At 45.3% G+C, this 14,162-nt stretch overlaps 2 protein-coding genes across 3 annotated transcripts in view; one reads left to right on the forward strand and one right to left on the reverse strand.

Annotated features, from left to right (window-relative positions):
• Positions 1–1,702: 1,702 nt before the first annotated feature.
• On the reverse strand, positions 1,703–9,919 carry LOC139050416 (piggyBac transposable element-derived protein 2-like). The gene is made up of 8 exons (XM_070526766.1): positions 9,802–9,919; positions 7,700–7,801; positions 7,064–7,278; positions 6,213–6,292; positions 4,860–5,109; positions 4,227–4,274; positions 3,585–3,724; positions 1,703–3,514 (listed from the first exon to the last, which is right to left on the reverse strand). Exons 3-8 carry the CDS (start codon positions 7,212–7,214, stop codon positions 1,892–1,894), a joined length of 2,292 nt encoding a protein of 763 aa, XP_070382867.1. The 5' UTR covers positions 7,215–7,278; positions 7,700–7,801; positions 9,802–9,919; the 3' UTR covers positions 1,703–1,891.
• Positions 9,920–10,840: 921 nt separating this feature from the next.
• Positions 10,841–14,162, forward strand: part of LOC139050417 (uncharacterized) — a 44,526-nt gene continuing 41,204 nt past the window's right edge. Inside the window, exons 1-2 of one of the 2 annotated variants that reach the window (XR_011508869.1) lie at positions 10,842–11,275; positions 11,732–11,969. The gene's annotated coding sequence lies outside the window, so the exon portion shown is untranslated. Of the gene's footprint in view, positions 11,276–11,731; positions 11,970–14,162 lie in introns of both variants that reach the window. The other variant, XR_011508867.1, reaches the window with a different exon arrangement.

A 14,162-nucleotide genomic window follows, 5' to 3' on the forward strand; every position in this document is an offset into this window, starting at 1 on the left:
GTATGGCGGGCTTACAGCTACTCACTGAAGCCTTGAACTGTACTCAGAGTGCTATGCAAAAAATTTGGAGGACGCTTAAGCATGACCTTTAACAGTGGAACGCGATAGCATTCAGAGATCCCCCAACTACTCACGCTTCCTGGCAACTGCACCTTATGTAACCATTGTAATGTTTTCCTGGAAACGCTAGCAGTGAACGCCATGCATGAAGGCGAACTTTCTGGTTCAGTCTGGATGGTGTTGCAAGGGACCGAGCAGGGCGTGCCACTCCTACTAAGAAAGACCTCAAACGGCAGCTGGAAAAGGGGCTTGTGTTTGAGTTTACGTGGAACAGAATTATGTTTTCTTGTGTATTCAAATTACAATCCGACACTGTCATGTCTGGCGGTTGTGTGTAAGTCGTACTTTCCAAATTATGCACCACACGGAGGGCCTGCGTGGACTGGAATGCGTGGTTCGAGATTATTTTTCCCACACGGACAACGTTGCTGATGCCAGATTTGCTGCAACACGATGCCCTTAACACTTGCATTAATACTGCAGCCACTAGTGGCCGACTATGATGACTTTAATTCAGTCGTCCTTGTCACGTCTGCTGCCCTCACTGTTTGACGATCTAGCCTCAGCAGTGCACACCCAAAGCTGGTGGTCCTTCATGCCTTCTGTTACTATTTCACATTCGCATCACTTCGACGCTCTTGATGAGTCTCAGTCAGAACCATATACCACATGTTCAAAATCCATGCCCACTATTCTTGCAGGTATTCCCTCTCGATACACCTGAAAGCATGATGCACGTAAACAATGCACTTCAGCACAGCCAGTATCATTGAGACATGCTGGACAATCTATGATCACAATCTTGTGGGAAAGAATGAAATGGCTATTAATTGTTATCAGGACAGTAATGAGTGCCATGTAGTACAGCTCGCAGAAATCCACCACCACGTGGTTATGGCATCCAAGAATGCACTGGTGCAATCTCTGAGACCACGCCTATGGGAATGCACGTGATGCTTAGTAAAACAGTGTTCCAAATGTTCGGGCTCCAAAGTGTTGGTGCAGGCCTTACACGAGGGAGGTCCTCATGCATGTAAATACATCCATTTTCGTAATAGGCGCACTTTACAGAACTGTGATATTGCCTTTTATTGCCAAGTTACAGAATTGTAAACTAAATACGCAAGTTCCTTCGATTACGATTTTAAAATCTGAAAATATTCATGACCTAAATTGAAAATCTACTTTCTAGAGTCCATAGACAGCTTTCTTTTCAATGCAGCAAACCTCATCAAGTTGGGGCCAGTTGATGCCAAGAAAAACCATTTCTCCATTTCTGCGTACTTAATCAGGAGATGTTGAGGTAAAGCTTCCTCTTAAAAGAGCAGACTGGTGGGCTAGTTGAGTGGTTATCCGGGGTACTAAGATTCTTTGCTTTTTTAATTAATAAACATCATCATCAGCCTGTTTTATGTCCACTGCAGGACGAAGGCCTCTACCTGTCATCTACAATTACCCCTGTCCTGCGCCAACCGATTCCAACTGGTGCCCGCGAAATAGCTGCACTTTTCTGCAAGTCGATGTCTATTGGTCATGTCTTCCGTAAGCATCTTGGAAACCTTTCACGCCTCACCGCACTGGAAGGCAAGGAGCTTGCCTTCTTTACCAAAGGCACTTCACCTTTATACAAGAAAGCAACACCTGCAAATTTCACGTTTTATTTTTGCAAAATGCTTTTAAAGGCATCCACAAATATGTACATTGTATTTCTGTAGGTATAATGTAAGGACGAATGGGCAAAGCACTTTGACTTTTCACAATGACACTGCTTTTCCAGCACAATGAAAATATGTGTCCCACAGTTCTGAACTGCACACAACAGAACACCGGCTCACTTGTTATGAAAAAGAAAGAAACAGTCATTCTGCAATGACAAGCAAAGAAAAACTCTGCACTTTCTGCATCGAATTCTACACTTAGACGTGCACCCTTCTCTCCTGCAGCGCTGGGCACATGAAGCTGTCACATGTTCCGGCCAGTGATGAAAGCCGTCGTACCGAACGCTATTTGGCGGCAGTGATCTCCTTGGAGTAGGCAACGGGGACTGGTTGCTTGATCTTCCACACTCCTTTGGTGATGCCTTGTTACATGTGATGAGGCTGTGCGCTAGGTCAGACTGGAAAGCCAACAAGTCCATTATGCTTTTCCGAGGTAGCTCCGCTTTACTGCAGTCTCGTACGTATTCGATCCAGCTGTTACACAGTGCGAAGCCCACCAAGTGCGACATTACTCGCACTGGCCATTTCCTCGTCCTGATGTGTAGTGGATACAGGGACATCAGGAAGTCAAGTTTGTCCACCCCGACTATATAAGCATTGTATTGTACAATTACTTCGGGACAGTCTATCTCGACATACGATTTTGTTGCTTCTCTCCATCGCTTCACCTTTCGTGGGTTCCCGACTCCTACGTGGGTCGACACCACATTGACAAGGCTGTTGTCCTGCCAGCGAACGGCAGTGATGTCTCTGGCTTCGGAGACTTTGGCGTCGATGCTTCCCCTACCCTTCTTTTTCATTTCTCTTTCAGATTTGAGCATGCACCCGGGCAAACGGTCGGGCCTAATAGCACCAGTGGCAAGGATACCGATTTCTTTAAGTTGAAGAAGTAGCTCCACCGAGGTAAAGTAACTCCCCATAAAGCACTTCATATTCATCCCTTTCGGCAAGCCTTCGACAAGTCTCATCACAACCGAGCCTTCGTTCCCAAAGTCGGTGTGCTGTGCACTCACACCAGTGCGTGTGCCTTGGTAGAGCTCAAGATCATGTGCAAGACCATCTGCACTACAGCGAACAAACATTTTAAATCCTTTGGGATGCCGCTTGCCTTTAGCCAACCGCTTTCTCGGCACACGGCCGGTGACAGCAACGTGCTGCTCATCTATGCTGCTGTGCTCAAGCGGCTCAAGTTGTAAGCAGCGCTGCCGTATCGCTTCAAGCATGGGGCGGACTTTCCAGAATTTATCCAAGCAGCTGCCATCTTGTGGAGCATTAGAGTCGGCAATGTGAAGCGCCACCCTAATCTTGAAAAATCGTTTGGCACTCATGGCATCTGCAATGGCCGGTATTCTGGTTGAAGCCTGCCAGTACATGCGGACTCGGGGGAACTTTAAGACACCCATAAGCATCAGGATTCCAAAGAACACCTTGAGTTCCTCCTTAGTTGTCACCAAATCACCATTTCTTTGGAGTGCATACAGGTTGGTGAACTTTGCTAGACTGTCAAAAATCTCGACCGAAAAATACTGGCTAAAATACGCCAGCGGTTCTCGTGGTAGTGAGCCAATCCGCGGTTGGTAGCTGCAAGCTGTGTGACTGGGAGCCAATTCTCCGTCGACCCATTTCACCGAAAGCTTAGTGGACGGTGTGCTCATGTCAAGTTCCATATCTGTAGGGTTCGAAATTGCCGGTTGTACCAGAGCTTCTGCCATTACGGCATTGCTGATGTTATTGTCCTAAAATAAAAGGGAAAAGAAAAGCATTTTAATTTCCTTGGTGCAAAGCAAACAGAAAATTTGCACTCACAACTTCCTCAACGTCGGAGTTGTTAAACTCATCGTCTGAAAAGTCCACGTCCGAGATATCACCATTGCCAATTTTCAGCAGCACTGCATCAGCACTTTTATCATCGAGCTTCTTTCTTCTCTTGGCATGCTTCTCTACACCTGTCAAACAAATTTTTGATAAATATTAGGTCCTTTTAAACAGAAGCAATGTGCTCTTAAAAAGCCTGGCTGGACCGCAACAAACTGCTTTAGGGTGTGGCATCCACGAATGTAGATGTGACAGCTTGAATGCCTCATTACAACTATTTACACTTCAAAAAAAAATGGGCGTGTGCAAATGTTCAAAATATTTAATATGAATCGAATAGCAAAGACTATAATGATTCATAGTTACTTTGAGAATTCACTATGACAACACTTTTCTGAAATGAAAACAAAACATTAACGTCTCTACGTAACCCTTATACTTTACTTGGTTTAGAAATAAAGTATTCAGCATTGAAGGGTTTTGTTGAATATTCAGTTTGAAAATTTCACTATTTGAACGCCCCTAAAAAATTTAATGACAGTGGATGCACAGCCAGATAATGCACAAACATTTTAATAACCGAAGGTTTCATAAAGTATTACAACCACAAAAACTCAAGTGACAGCTACTTACTCATCGCTCTGTAAAATGCCAACACATCCATTTTCTTGCGCTTCATTTCTGAAACATGAAGAACTATATGGCACCATAGATCCATTCGATAGCATGCATGTAGGCAGCGTAGACAGTTTATGTGTGATCAGGTCGTTGTGCGCTCACATCTTTAGGGCAGGAAGTTTACACAACGGCCAAAGGAGATATTTAAGTGTTCCTAACTGTTCTCGAAAAATTGTGAGGAAACAAGAAATTTAACGAGAAAATGGTGCTCAGGGAACATAACTGTTCATGAGACTTAAGGTAACAGACTGATGTAAAAAACATGACAAATGCAACACGGACAGTGCCATGATTGGAATGTAGCAATAAGGCTGTACGTAAAATCTGCTGGTACAGGGGGTGGAAGAATTTGGGGGGAACAAGGTAAGCTGAAGTGTGTTGGAAAAAGTACTTGTCTTGTAGTAGACAGAATTTGGCCAAACAAAGTAATAACGGCAACAAATAACTATTTTGATTCCCAGTCGAATGCAGGCAATCAGTTTTATATTAGTGTGTTGGTTCCTGGTCACCTATTCCCCATGTTCCTATTCTTTGCCAAATAATGAATAAACAAGTGGTTAGGCATCAATAATAAATTTTAAATTTAACCTGGAGAAACTTGTGCGCCAGGGTCACTGTCCTGGAAATTTCGAAGATCTGTGGCTTCTGTCCACAAGTGTGCTTTCTCTGCGGCATGCGATGCCTGAGAAGGCTTGGACACGTCTTTGCAATCAATTCCAGATCTCCTGAAAGCGGTATCCACACAGCTCCTGGACAGCAGTGTGGCCTCTGTCTGGACAGCTTTTACTGACGCCATAGTTACATGCACGCTGCACTGATCATGTTGCTTCTTTATGTGCTGGAAAGATGAGAGAAAATTGCATGGGTGAGAAGAGGTTCAAAGTTCTGTTAGCACCACAGATCAGCGGGCATCAAACATGCGAGTTCTCTGCTGAGTTGCATTATCATCATCAGCCTCTCGCATTCACTGCAGCACAGAGGCTTCTTTCGGTGGTCTCCATTTTTCTTTCATAAACCAACTTTGTCTATTGCCTGTAAACTTTCTAATCTGATCGCACAATCTAATTCTCTGCCTTCTTCGACTGCACTTCCCTTGACAACAATTGTGCAACTACAACAGACCACAAGTTATCTGCTCTACACATTTACATGACCTGCCAAACTGTGCACTACTTCCTCTCTAAATTTTCGGCTGCGTTGATTCACCCTCTATTCTGTACTACCCTGTTTCTTTCTCTCAATTAACACTACACCTTCCATTTCCTGTTCCATGGCTTATTACATAGTCTTAATTCTCTGGCTGTTATGACTGTATGGGCATGTTAAGCAGGCACAGCAGTTCTACTCGACGGGTGCCAAGCTAATAGCTTCCTTCGTGCCCCCAAAAAACCAGCTTGGGTGTTTGGTCGACGCATGCAACAAAACTGTGCAGGAGCCATCATTGATGGTCATCGCTGTAAAACGAACAGCTGAGCACTTCTAGAAAGCTATATTTGCTTTATTAGAGGAATGATGCATTTGAAAGCACACATTTGTTGCAGTGAGGACAATTTGGTAGCACTTGTTTCGGTGCATAATTTCAGAGAGCCAATTTGTCATATGTGTGTTCTCCAAAGGCACAAGCACCAGCATGGCAGGCAACTGCCATCCTTCTCGCCAACAGCTGCTGCAAGGGGAGAGAGAACAGTGGGAGAAGGGGAAGGCTGTCTCTTACAAGTGCTCCACCACAGCACCTAAACCCTCAGATGCCCCAGAGCTTCCATGACACAGCATAAAGAGCCACAATAGTTACTGTTTGGAGATGAACACACCGTGCAACTCAATTGCACGAGAGCATGTGCCCTTTGCACCAGCATCTTCGGGGAGGCAGTGAGAGTCCTGCATTAAGCCATTCCCTTTAGAAAATTCACCCTGCCCGCGCCGTCTGCAGGAAGTACTCACCCCATCTACTTGATTGTTCTGTAATGCGGTCAGTTCGCGACTCCTTTTCATGTTGAAAACCCTTGGTAGCACACATGAATCTGGTGTAGTAAGAGGAAAGAGACATCAGTTTGGTGACCAAATACTGAAGATGGCCACACGACAATTTGAAGGTGACACTACGCTTTCATCTCTGAGGTAACGACCACTGTTCGTTTTACTGTGCTTGAAAAATTACAGCTTAGAATCTCGCTTATATATTTTGCATACAGGCCAATCTAGTCGGGAGGCTTGGTGGGTTCAAAAGCTCTGATCCAGCAGTCCAAGCAAGCACTGGAATGACATGTTACATGCTGTAAATGTTAGACAGATATATATGACCTTAAGTTTTTGCACATGATTGTACAAAAAAACATTGTAAACACTGAAAATGTAAGCAGCACTATGCATCTGCGACAAAAGGAACAAACGGCCTTGACGATCTGCCTCAAGGGAAGACTTAAAGGGGCTGAGAATTATCTTTTAAGAAAAATGCGAAACAAGGATACGTAGTACTCAAAACATCACCTCACCTTTCCCAACAATAAAGCTTTTCATTGTGCTAAGTTTGACGGTAATCCAACCGGACCCAAACCATCGAAGCCAACGTGCACCTTTCATCATTTCCACTACGCTCGGCCAATGTGCAGCTACACCCATACTGCTTTGTTCATCATTAAACTGAGCTTCGGTAATGTTAAACATGATAATGATGGTGACTGTGAACTGAATTCCCACCCACAACAAAGAAAGTGTGCCCTGTTTTTCTTATACCAGTTCTGTTTACTTACAAATAGACAGTCTAGATGTATAGAAAAACGTTGAACAGTCACCTGAAATCTCTTGTGCACGAGGGCCACCATCCCGAACATCAACATTCGTGGTTTCTGTCCACCTGTGCACTCTCTTAGCAACAGGCAACGTCTGGGTTGACTTGCACATGTTTCCATCGATGGTTCTCGACGTCTCAACTGCAACATTCATGGCGCAATTGAAATGCCCTCTCTGCACGGCTTTTGCAGTTTCAGTGGGCAGGATCCCTTGTGTGCTGCAATGGACAGGTAGCCGCCTTTTGTCCTGCACAGATCTAAATAAAGGTGTGCGGCTGAAAACAGCCTACGAACAGAAAATGATTGCAAATGGGTTAAAAACAGTGCGGGTAAAAATAGGGGGGTCATGGCTCGAGCCTTTCGTTAGAGGTCCGCAAGTGTGTTTCAAGATGGGATCTTCAACAAAGGACACATCAACTGCACCTCTTTTACATGCATTAGAGGGATGTGCAGGCACACGCACACTAACTCAGACTATCTTGAAATTAAAATAAGCTACAGTTGCATCTTGGTGAGGAGCGCTTGCAAATTTTCATTCCGGTAGGCATTGGCAAGATTGGACAGACAACAGTTTTCTCCAAAAGTGTGTGTTTTTATCAACAAAATTAGCAACACCGTTTCTTCATAATTCAGCGATACCTCACTTTTTCATTCAGTCGGTGCCATGCAGAGGGAAATGAGGAGTGGGCAATGGAGAAACCTTTCCTTTGGTGCGTTGACGTGGCTCCTAGCTTAAGCTGGCTGCATAGAGTTGGTGAGAGTATACAGTGAGGACAGGGCAACAAAGACAAGCGAGAAATAGCAGTGGCCGCATATTTGATCATTGAGGCCTGTAACTTTACAATCTGAATTATTACAAAAATTATTTCGGATATATGTTCATTGTAGTCTGGTACAGAGCTGCAGTTTTTCAAATGGAGCTCGGGGAGCTTATATATAAAATAAGGTTCTGTCAATGCAAAAAAATTGCTTTCATCTGTGCCATGGACACAGCATTGCAGGCAGGCAACGGCAGAGGCTAACATCCACAATTATTTATTTTTATTTATTTATGTACTCTAAGGGCCCGAGGGCATTACATAGGGGCACACTAGGAAGGAGGGGGGGGGGGGCGAGGTTGTTCACATAGATGAAATCAACACTTAAGGCATGATATACACAAAGTAAAAAAATTCTGGCGGGAACATATATAAACTAGTAAAAAGACAAAATGCTCTAAGTAAGAGTGATTGCGTTGCCACAGCTGACTCCACGGCGTCAAACTGTTGTGATGCCATGGTGCTGCCATAGCCAACTTTATCTGTGCCTTAGTGACAGCTTCTTCACGTGGCATGGCTGCTTTTGGAGCCACGTGAGTACGTTTCGCGAATGGGAGCACGAGCGGCGAATGGTAAGCTGAGTCGCAGCTTTGGCTCTCTAAGGGAGGACATATGCAGTAACTCTACCGGTAATTAACCTGGTATTACACTAACACAACTGGGCGCGAGATAGAGCTATAGGTGGAAGCGTCGTCGCCACATTAGTGTGGATAGGCAGTTGGTGGCACACGTTACAATGTACATGGCAGCGCTTCGGTGTGAGCAATTTGGGCTGATTTCCTGGGAATTAGGCACGCTGACTGCAGTGAACTAATAACATGCTACCCTTCAATGCCACGTACATCACTGCATGAAACACACAGAGATTTCCTGTAAAAGAAGCAAAAGCTGCTATTTAATGGGGGATTGTCACTCAACCACACAGTCTGTGTTTTTGTACTTTCTTGGTGCTTTATTGTACAGTGTTCATCTTGCTTTTTTTTTTTAACTATGGTGGCATGATTGTTGTGCAACACAACTAAAGCCTTTTCTTCTTTTGCTTTTTATGAACTTGTTGTAGAAGGGCCTGTATTCCTGCTCGATAAGGTTTCAGTAGCAATTTGTGCACTCTACTTAACCCCTTGTATGCATGCATATCTGCATTTCTTTATTTTCAATTCTCTGTGAAATGTGAAATGGCTACGAAGTTATATTGTGCAAGCTATAGGTCACCGTGAGTAATTTAGCAGGATCGACATGGTGCTTCACACATGGTTATTTGCATCTCACTAACAGAAAAAAAACGCAGCAGTTGAACAAACACTTATCTTTGCATGGTTATGTGCACAACTGTGCAATGGGAAAGTTTGAAATAGTTAATGGGCCGAGAATATGTTGTTTTCTTTTATTATGCAAATTAAATGCACCACATTCTGTCAAGCAAATGAACTAAAGCGTGAATTATAACTGCCGCCAACAACTTAATTTTATGACTGCCACGTCACACGTGATCCTCGTGTTTCGAATCTTTTCTGTATATTTTCTTTGCAGCAGAGAATCAATGTGCCATATTCACTTGCAAGGCAGAATGATTTCTCTGAAGTATATGATCACAGTTAGCTCCTAACGAAAGGACATGTGAAGCACAGCTAAGGCTCATTGCAGTCATGCAATTGTACAGATGTTAAGAACAAAATATTTCGCAATACAAAATGAGTGGTCCAGTCTTATTCTTTTTGGTACAAGGACCACACATCATGCTCTAGACACATGCAGTGACTGTTCTTATTATAGTGCAAAGTCTTCACGAAAAGGCCAAATGCTTCTGTGCATTGTGAAAATGAATGCATACAAGCATTTAGGACTGCGCTAATATCATGAAAGAGAAACAGTCCTTAGAGAATATGCACTATGTGTAGGCACATGTAAACGCATAGAGTTTACCAGACGACACAAGGAACAATCCACAGTATGCATGGTTCAGCCAGTGGCCGCAAGGCGGCCACTCCCCTCAATCTCGCGGCCAATAGATGGTGTCCAAATCCACGGCGCAGAGTTAATTGTCACCCTCTGTAAAACAGATGCAGATCTTGAAGGTTATGCTGGTTATGTGCTTGTCAGTTGCATGCGGCGGAAGCGTATTCTGAAACCATCCACTGCGGCGATAGTTCGCCATCAGGCGCACGCTGATTGGTTGTTTTAGCAAAATTGCATGAGCTACGTCACGTAGTTTTACTCAACCAGCCAATCAGTGTTGCTGGTAGTCCGCCTCGTCCCTCGGCTCCTGTGCTAAACGGTATTCTGAAACGATACACTTCGGCGCTTGCATCGCCGTCAGGCGTGCGCTGACTGCTGGTTGAGAAAAATCGGATGACGTAGTGCTTTAGCAGCCAATCAGCGCGCGCCGATGGCGAAGGGACGTGAATAGTACCGCAGGTACAGTGTACCGCAGGAAGTGATCGTTCCAGCATACGGCTCCAGCGAAATGTTCTCAATGTGGGAAGACCAGGAGACGCTTAGAAAAGTGCACGAGCTCACATCCCGTTTCCTGAAATTCTATTGCAAAAGCGGTATCAAGTACCTCCTCACGGTCTAAACGACGTGGCTGAAGAAGCAAAATGCGCTCGCATACGTTGCGGGCGAAGCCGTTCTCGGCCTGCTTGCCATGTTAGCCGTTGACGAAGCTTGAACTTTCACTTGTCCGGCCCTTCGCTTCGCGCCTCGATCAACCAAGCAGGGCCACAGCTTGGTTTGGATAGGCCATACTAGGCTTGGCCTTGCACTTTATGCGCTGGCCAGGCCGAAAAAAGAACGCGCTAGTAATTACTATTTGTACTCTTACAGTTTAATTTTTAATGACTTAGGCATACAAATTACATAAGCAGAGGTTTATTCGCTTTTCCTTCTCAGTTTGCGGGTACTGCTTGTCCGGCTACCTGCTGTTCATACTTTCCGAGATCAGAAAGCGAGTTATGATCGATCTCTGAGGCTATGTGCTGTCTTGCCGAGTCGGGTAGTGGCGCGTGACGCGTGTGGTGCAGTGTGGTGCGCACGGGATGAGTGCCAATCTTGCCGATAGCTGGTGTTCGAAGGACGTCACGTCGTACAACAAGGTGTTACATACACCAGCGCAAGCGCCAACACGGACAGAAAGAAAATGGGGCCAAAGCGTGTACTCAGTGCGGAGGAGATAGAAGCGCGGAAGAAACGTCGAGCGGAGCAGGAACGTCGTCGTTATGCAGCGAAGTGCGGCTCCGAGCGCGAGCGTCTGTTGGCTCGAAAACGCGAAGCAGAGCGGCGTCGGGTAGCGGCAATGAGCCCCGAGGAACGTAGTGAACATTTAGCACAGAAACGCGAAGTGCAAATGCGTCGATACGATGCCGTGAGACAGCAGCGGATCTGGGCCGTATTCGCCTCGGTGTGTAGTGTGATTTTGGCCTGACACACATATCTGAAGTGTTGGAGCGCCCACGCCGCTGTGTTACTACGGAGCGCTGGAGTGTGTTCCTCCCAAAAGCTTAAAATTTGACCTATTCATACAGCGCGTGGAATCCGCATAATTTTTATATCCGCACCTACAAGTGCTCAGTCACGCCATTTACTTTTGTTTCCTTCTTCGTGTAATAAGCTTTGAGACTCTATTCCAATAATTTTGCCTACACAGCCTGATTCTTGGCCATGTCAGTCTCTAAAGTGCAACACATGGCAAATCACATTTATATGCCGGGCATGCCTAACATTTGTAAAAAATCATTTATGTTTGCATAAGTTGCTGCAGACCTTTAATGCCCTGCGTTACTCTATTTGCGCAGTGTTGCAATACGAGACTGCTAGTCGCTTACTGCCCACATGCATTTGGCTCTTATCTGTCCAGCTATCGGTGTACTGCAGAACACATGGAACTCTGCCCGTTGAATCTACAAAAGCTGTGCAGACAGAGGCCACAGGGTGCTTCAGTGGTAGGAGGGATGTTGCAGTTGGGACAACGATCATTAACAAGGGTGTGTGCCAGTCAACCCAGACATCGCCTGCTGTTGAGAAGGTGCACAGATGGGCAGATACCATAGACCTTGATGGCTATGACAGTGGCCGTCATGTGCAAGGGATTTAAGGTGAATGTAACATTTTCTTCTGGGAGCTTAACCTGTCTATTCATGTGCTACTAATAGTACCGGAACACCACAATAGCCATGTGTTACCATTTAGCATTACCATAGCTCTTAATCATGATGATAGCCGAAGCATTGTGAGTATTCATGCCCACTCTCTCGGGACAACTGCCAGGATGTGGCAACGATTTTGTGTGTGTGGAAGTGGGCAGAGCAGGGGGGGGGGGGGGGAGGGTATTCTTCTCTGTCAGTGTGAGAGCAGGAAAGCACTTAATTAAAGGCCACTCTATGGTGGCAGGAGGGATGTGATGAAAGGGCCCCTAGGGGGCGGGGGGGGGGGAGGTTTTGGGGGCATGGCCCCCTTGTCCCCTTTCGAGCTGCCCCTGCACAGTAGCAATGACAGAAGGTACTGCAATATGGCATAGCCCCATTAAATTTAATAATACGTCTCTTTCGCAGGGTGTAGAAAAAAATTTGTTGCAAAATACAGATGAGTGATATCCTTGAATATCAGGCTCTCCATACCTTCTTGAAAGAGCCCCTCACCAGGCCCCATAGCGAATTTTGGTTATACGCTGGAAGTTGTTACATGTCCTCTAGGGAGCGTTCTGCCGTAAAATTTTTTCAAATCGGCTCATTAATAGCCGAGATTACTTCAGTGCCGCGAACCCATGATTTCAGGAGGTGAGCTCCACTACCAAGCAAGACACTCTCTCCACTCGCACCGTCTAGCCTCTGCAAGCAAAATTCCTTCCCTGCGTTCCCCCCTACCAGACCTCAAGGATCAGGTGACGCATACGTAATGGGCCCCGCCTTCATTTTTTTCGGCACTGCGCACTTCCGCTAACAGTGTCACGCGCAAGCTGTTCTGATAGCGAACATTGTTTAACTGCGCGAGCAAACAAACCACAAAGAGCGAGGGACAAGGACGGGCGCAGACTTGCAATTAAAGTTTATTCCACAAGGTAAACATATAAATACACACCCGACATACAACACTGCGCGTGCGCGAAAAAAGGCAAGGTAAAAGAAAAGTAAAACCTTGCATAAGCGAAACGCGACCTGCCTACGCTCGTCAATAAACCTAATCTCACTGTTATGTAAATAAACTGAGGTGTCACTGACACATTGTTGTCCCTTCATTTTAACCTCAGTTTAACCTCAGTTTATTTACATAACAGTGAGATTAGGTTTATTGACGAGCGTAGGTAGGTCGCGTTTCGCTTATACAAGGTTTTACTTTTCTTTTACCTTGCCTTTTTTCGCGCACGCACAGTGTTGTATGTCGGGTGTGTATTTATATGTGTACCTTGTGGAATAAACTTTAGTTGCAAGTCTGCGCCCGTCCTTGTCCCTCGCTGTCTTTGTGGTTCGTTTGCTCGCGCAGTTAAACAATGTTCGCTAATATCTACCAACTCGCCCAACAACAAGTTCTACTAAACTGTTCTGATAGTCTGGTTCCGCGCAGTGCGCGATTTTGTGCGCTGCGCACAAGGACACATGACTGGTGGTATAATTCAGTGCTACACGAATACTGAGTCAGAACAAGCAGATCGCAAAAGCATGATCACGTGCTGGAACACGGTAAAAAATGGCATAGTTTCGGTACTTGCACACATGACTGCACGACCGTGGGAACAATCAGACAAAGTGGAAGCACATCTCTTTTGCTTTGCTGCGAAGTAAAGCAAAAAAACACGCAGACATTCCGTTTGTGTGTTTTATTATATCTCTAAACTTCAATTCATCAGGTCAAACAACAGATCACATGAATAACAGATGTTGCCTTGAATAATTCTCGAAGTCGCACGTCGCCACGAGCGACGTCACACTGCGGACACGAGTATGTAGGTGCAAGGACATGAGTGCGTCACCGTCTGGCTTGGAGTGCCGTTGCTATAAGGGAAAGGGAAAACGCCATTCGGATTGAAATTTCAGACCACTTCGTGGTGTGTAGCGATGTAATTCTTTGCAAACGCAATCGATAGCGCTGAGAGCTCACTGTATGCTCTGCACTTGTCAGCTCAAAATGGCCAGACCTGGTGACGAGCCCTTTAAAAGGCTTTTCTGGGTACCTTTTACTCTTCTCCCAAGGCCCCTGGTATCACCGTGTGTATTATGCTTGTTTCTTTTGGTTTTGGCAGGTGTGCACTGGGTTGCTTTGCATATAAATTTTTGATTATGGAATGTTGAAGT

This window comes from Dermacentor albipictus, chromosome 10 (assembly GCF_038994185.2).
Source record: "Dermacentor albipictus isolate Rhodes 1998 colony chromosome 10, USDA_Dalb.pri_finalv2, whole genome shotgun sequence".
Lineage (NCBI taxonomy): Eukaryota > Metazoa > Arthropoda > Arachnida > Ixodida > Ixodidae > Dermacentor > Dermacentor albipictus.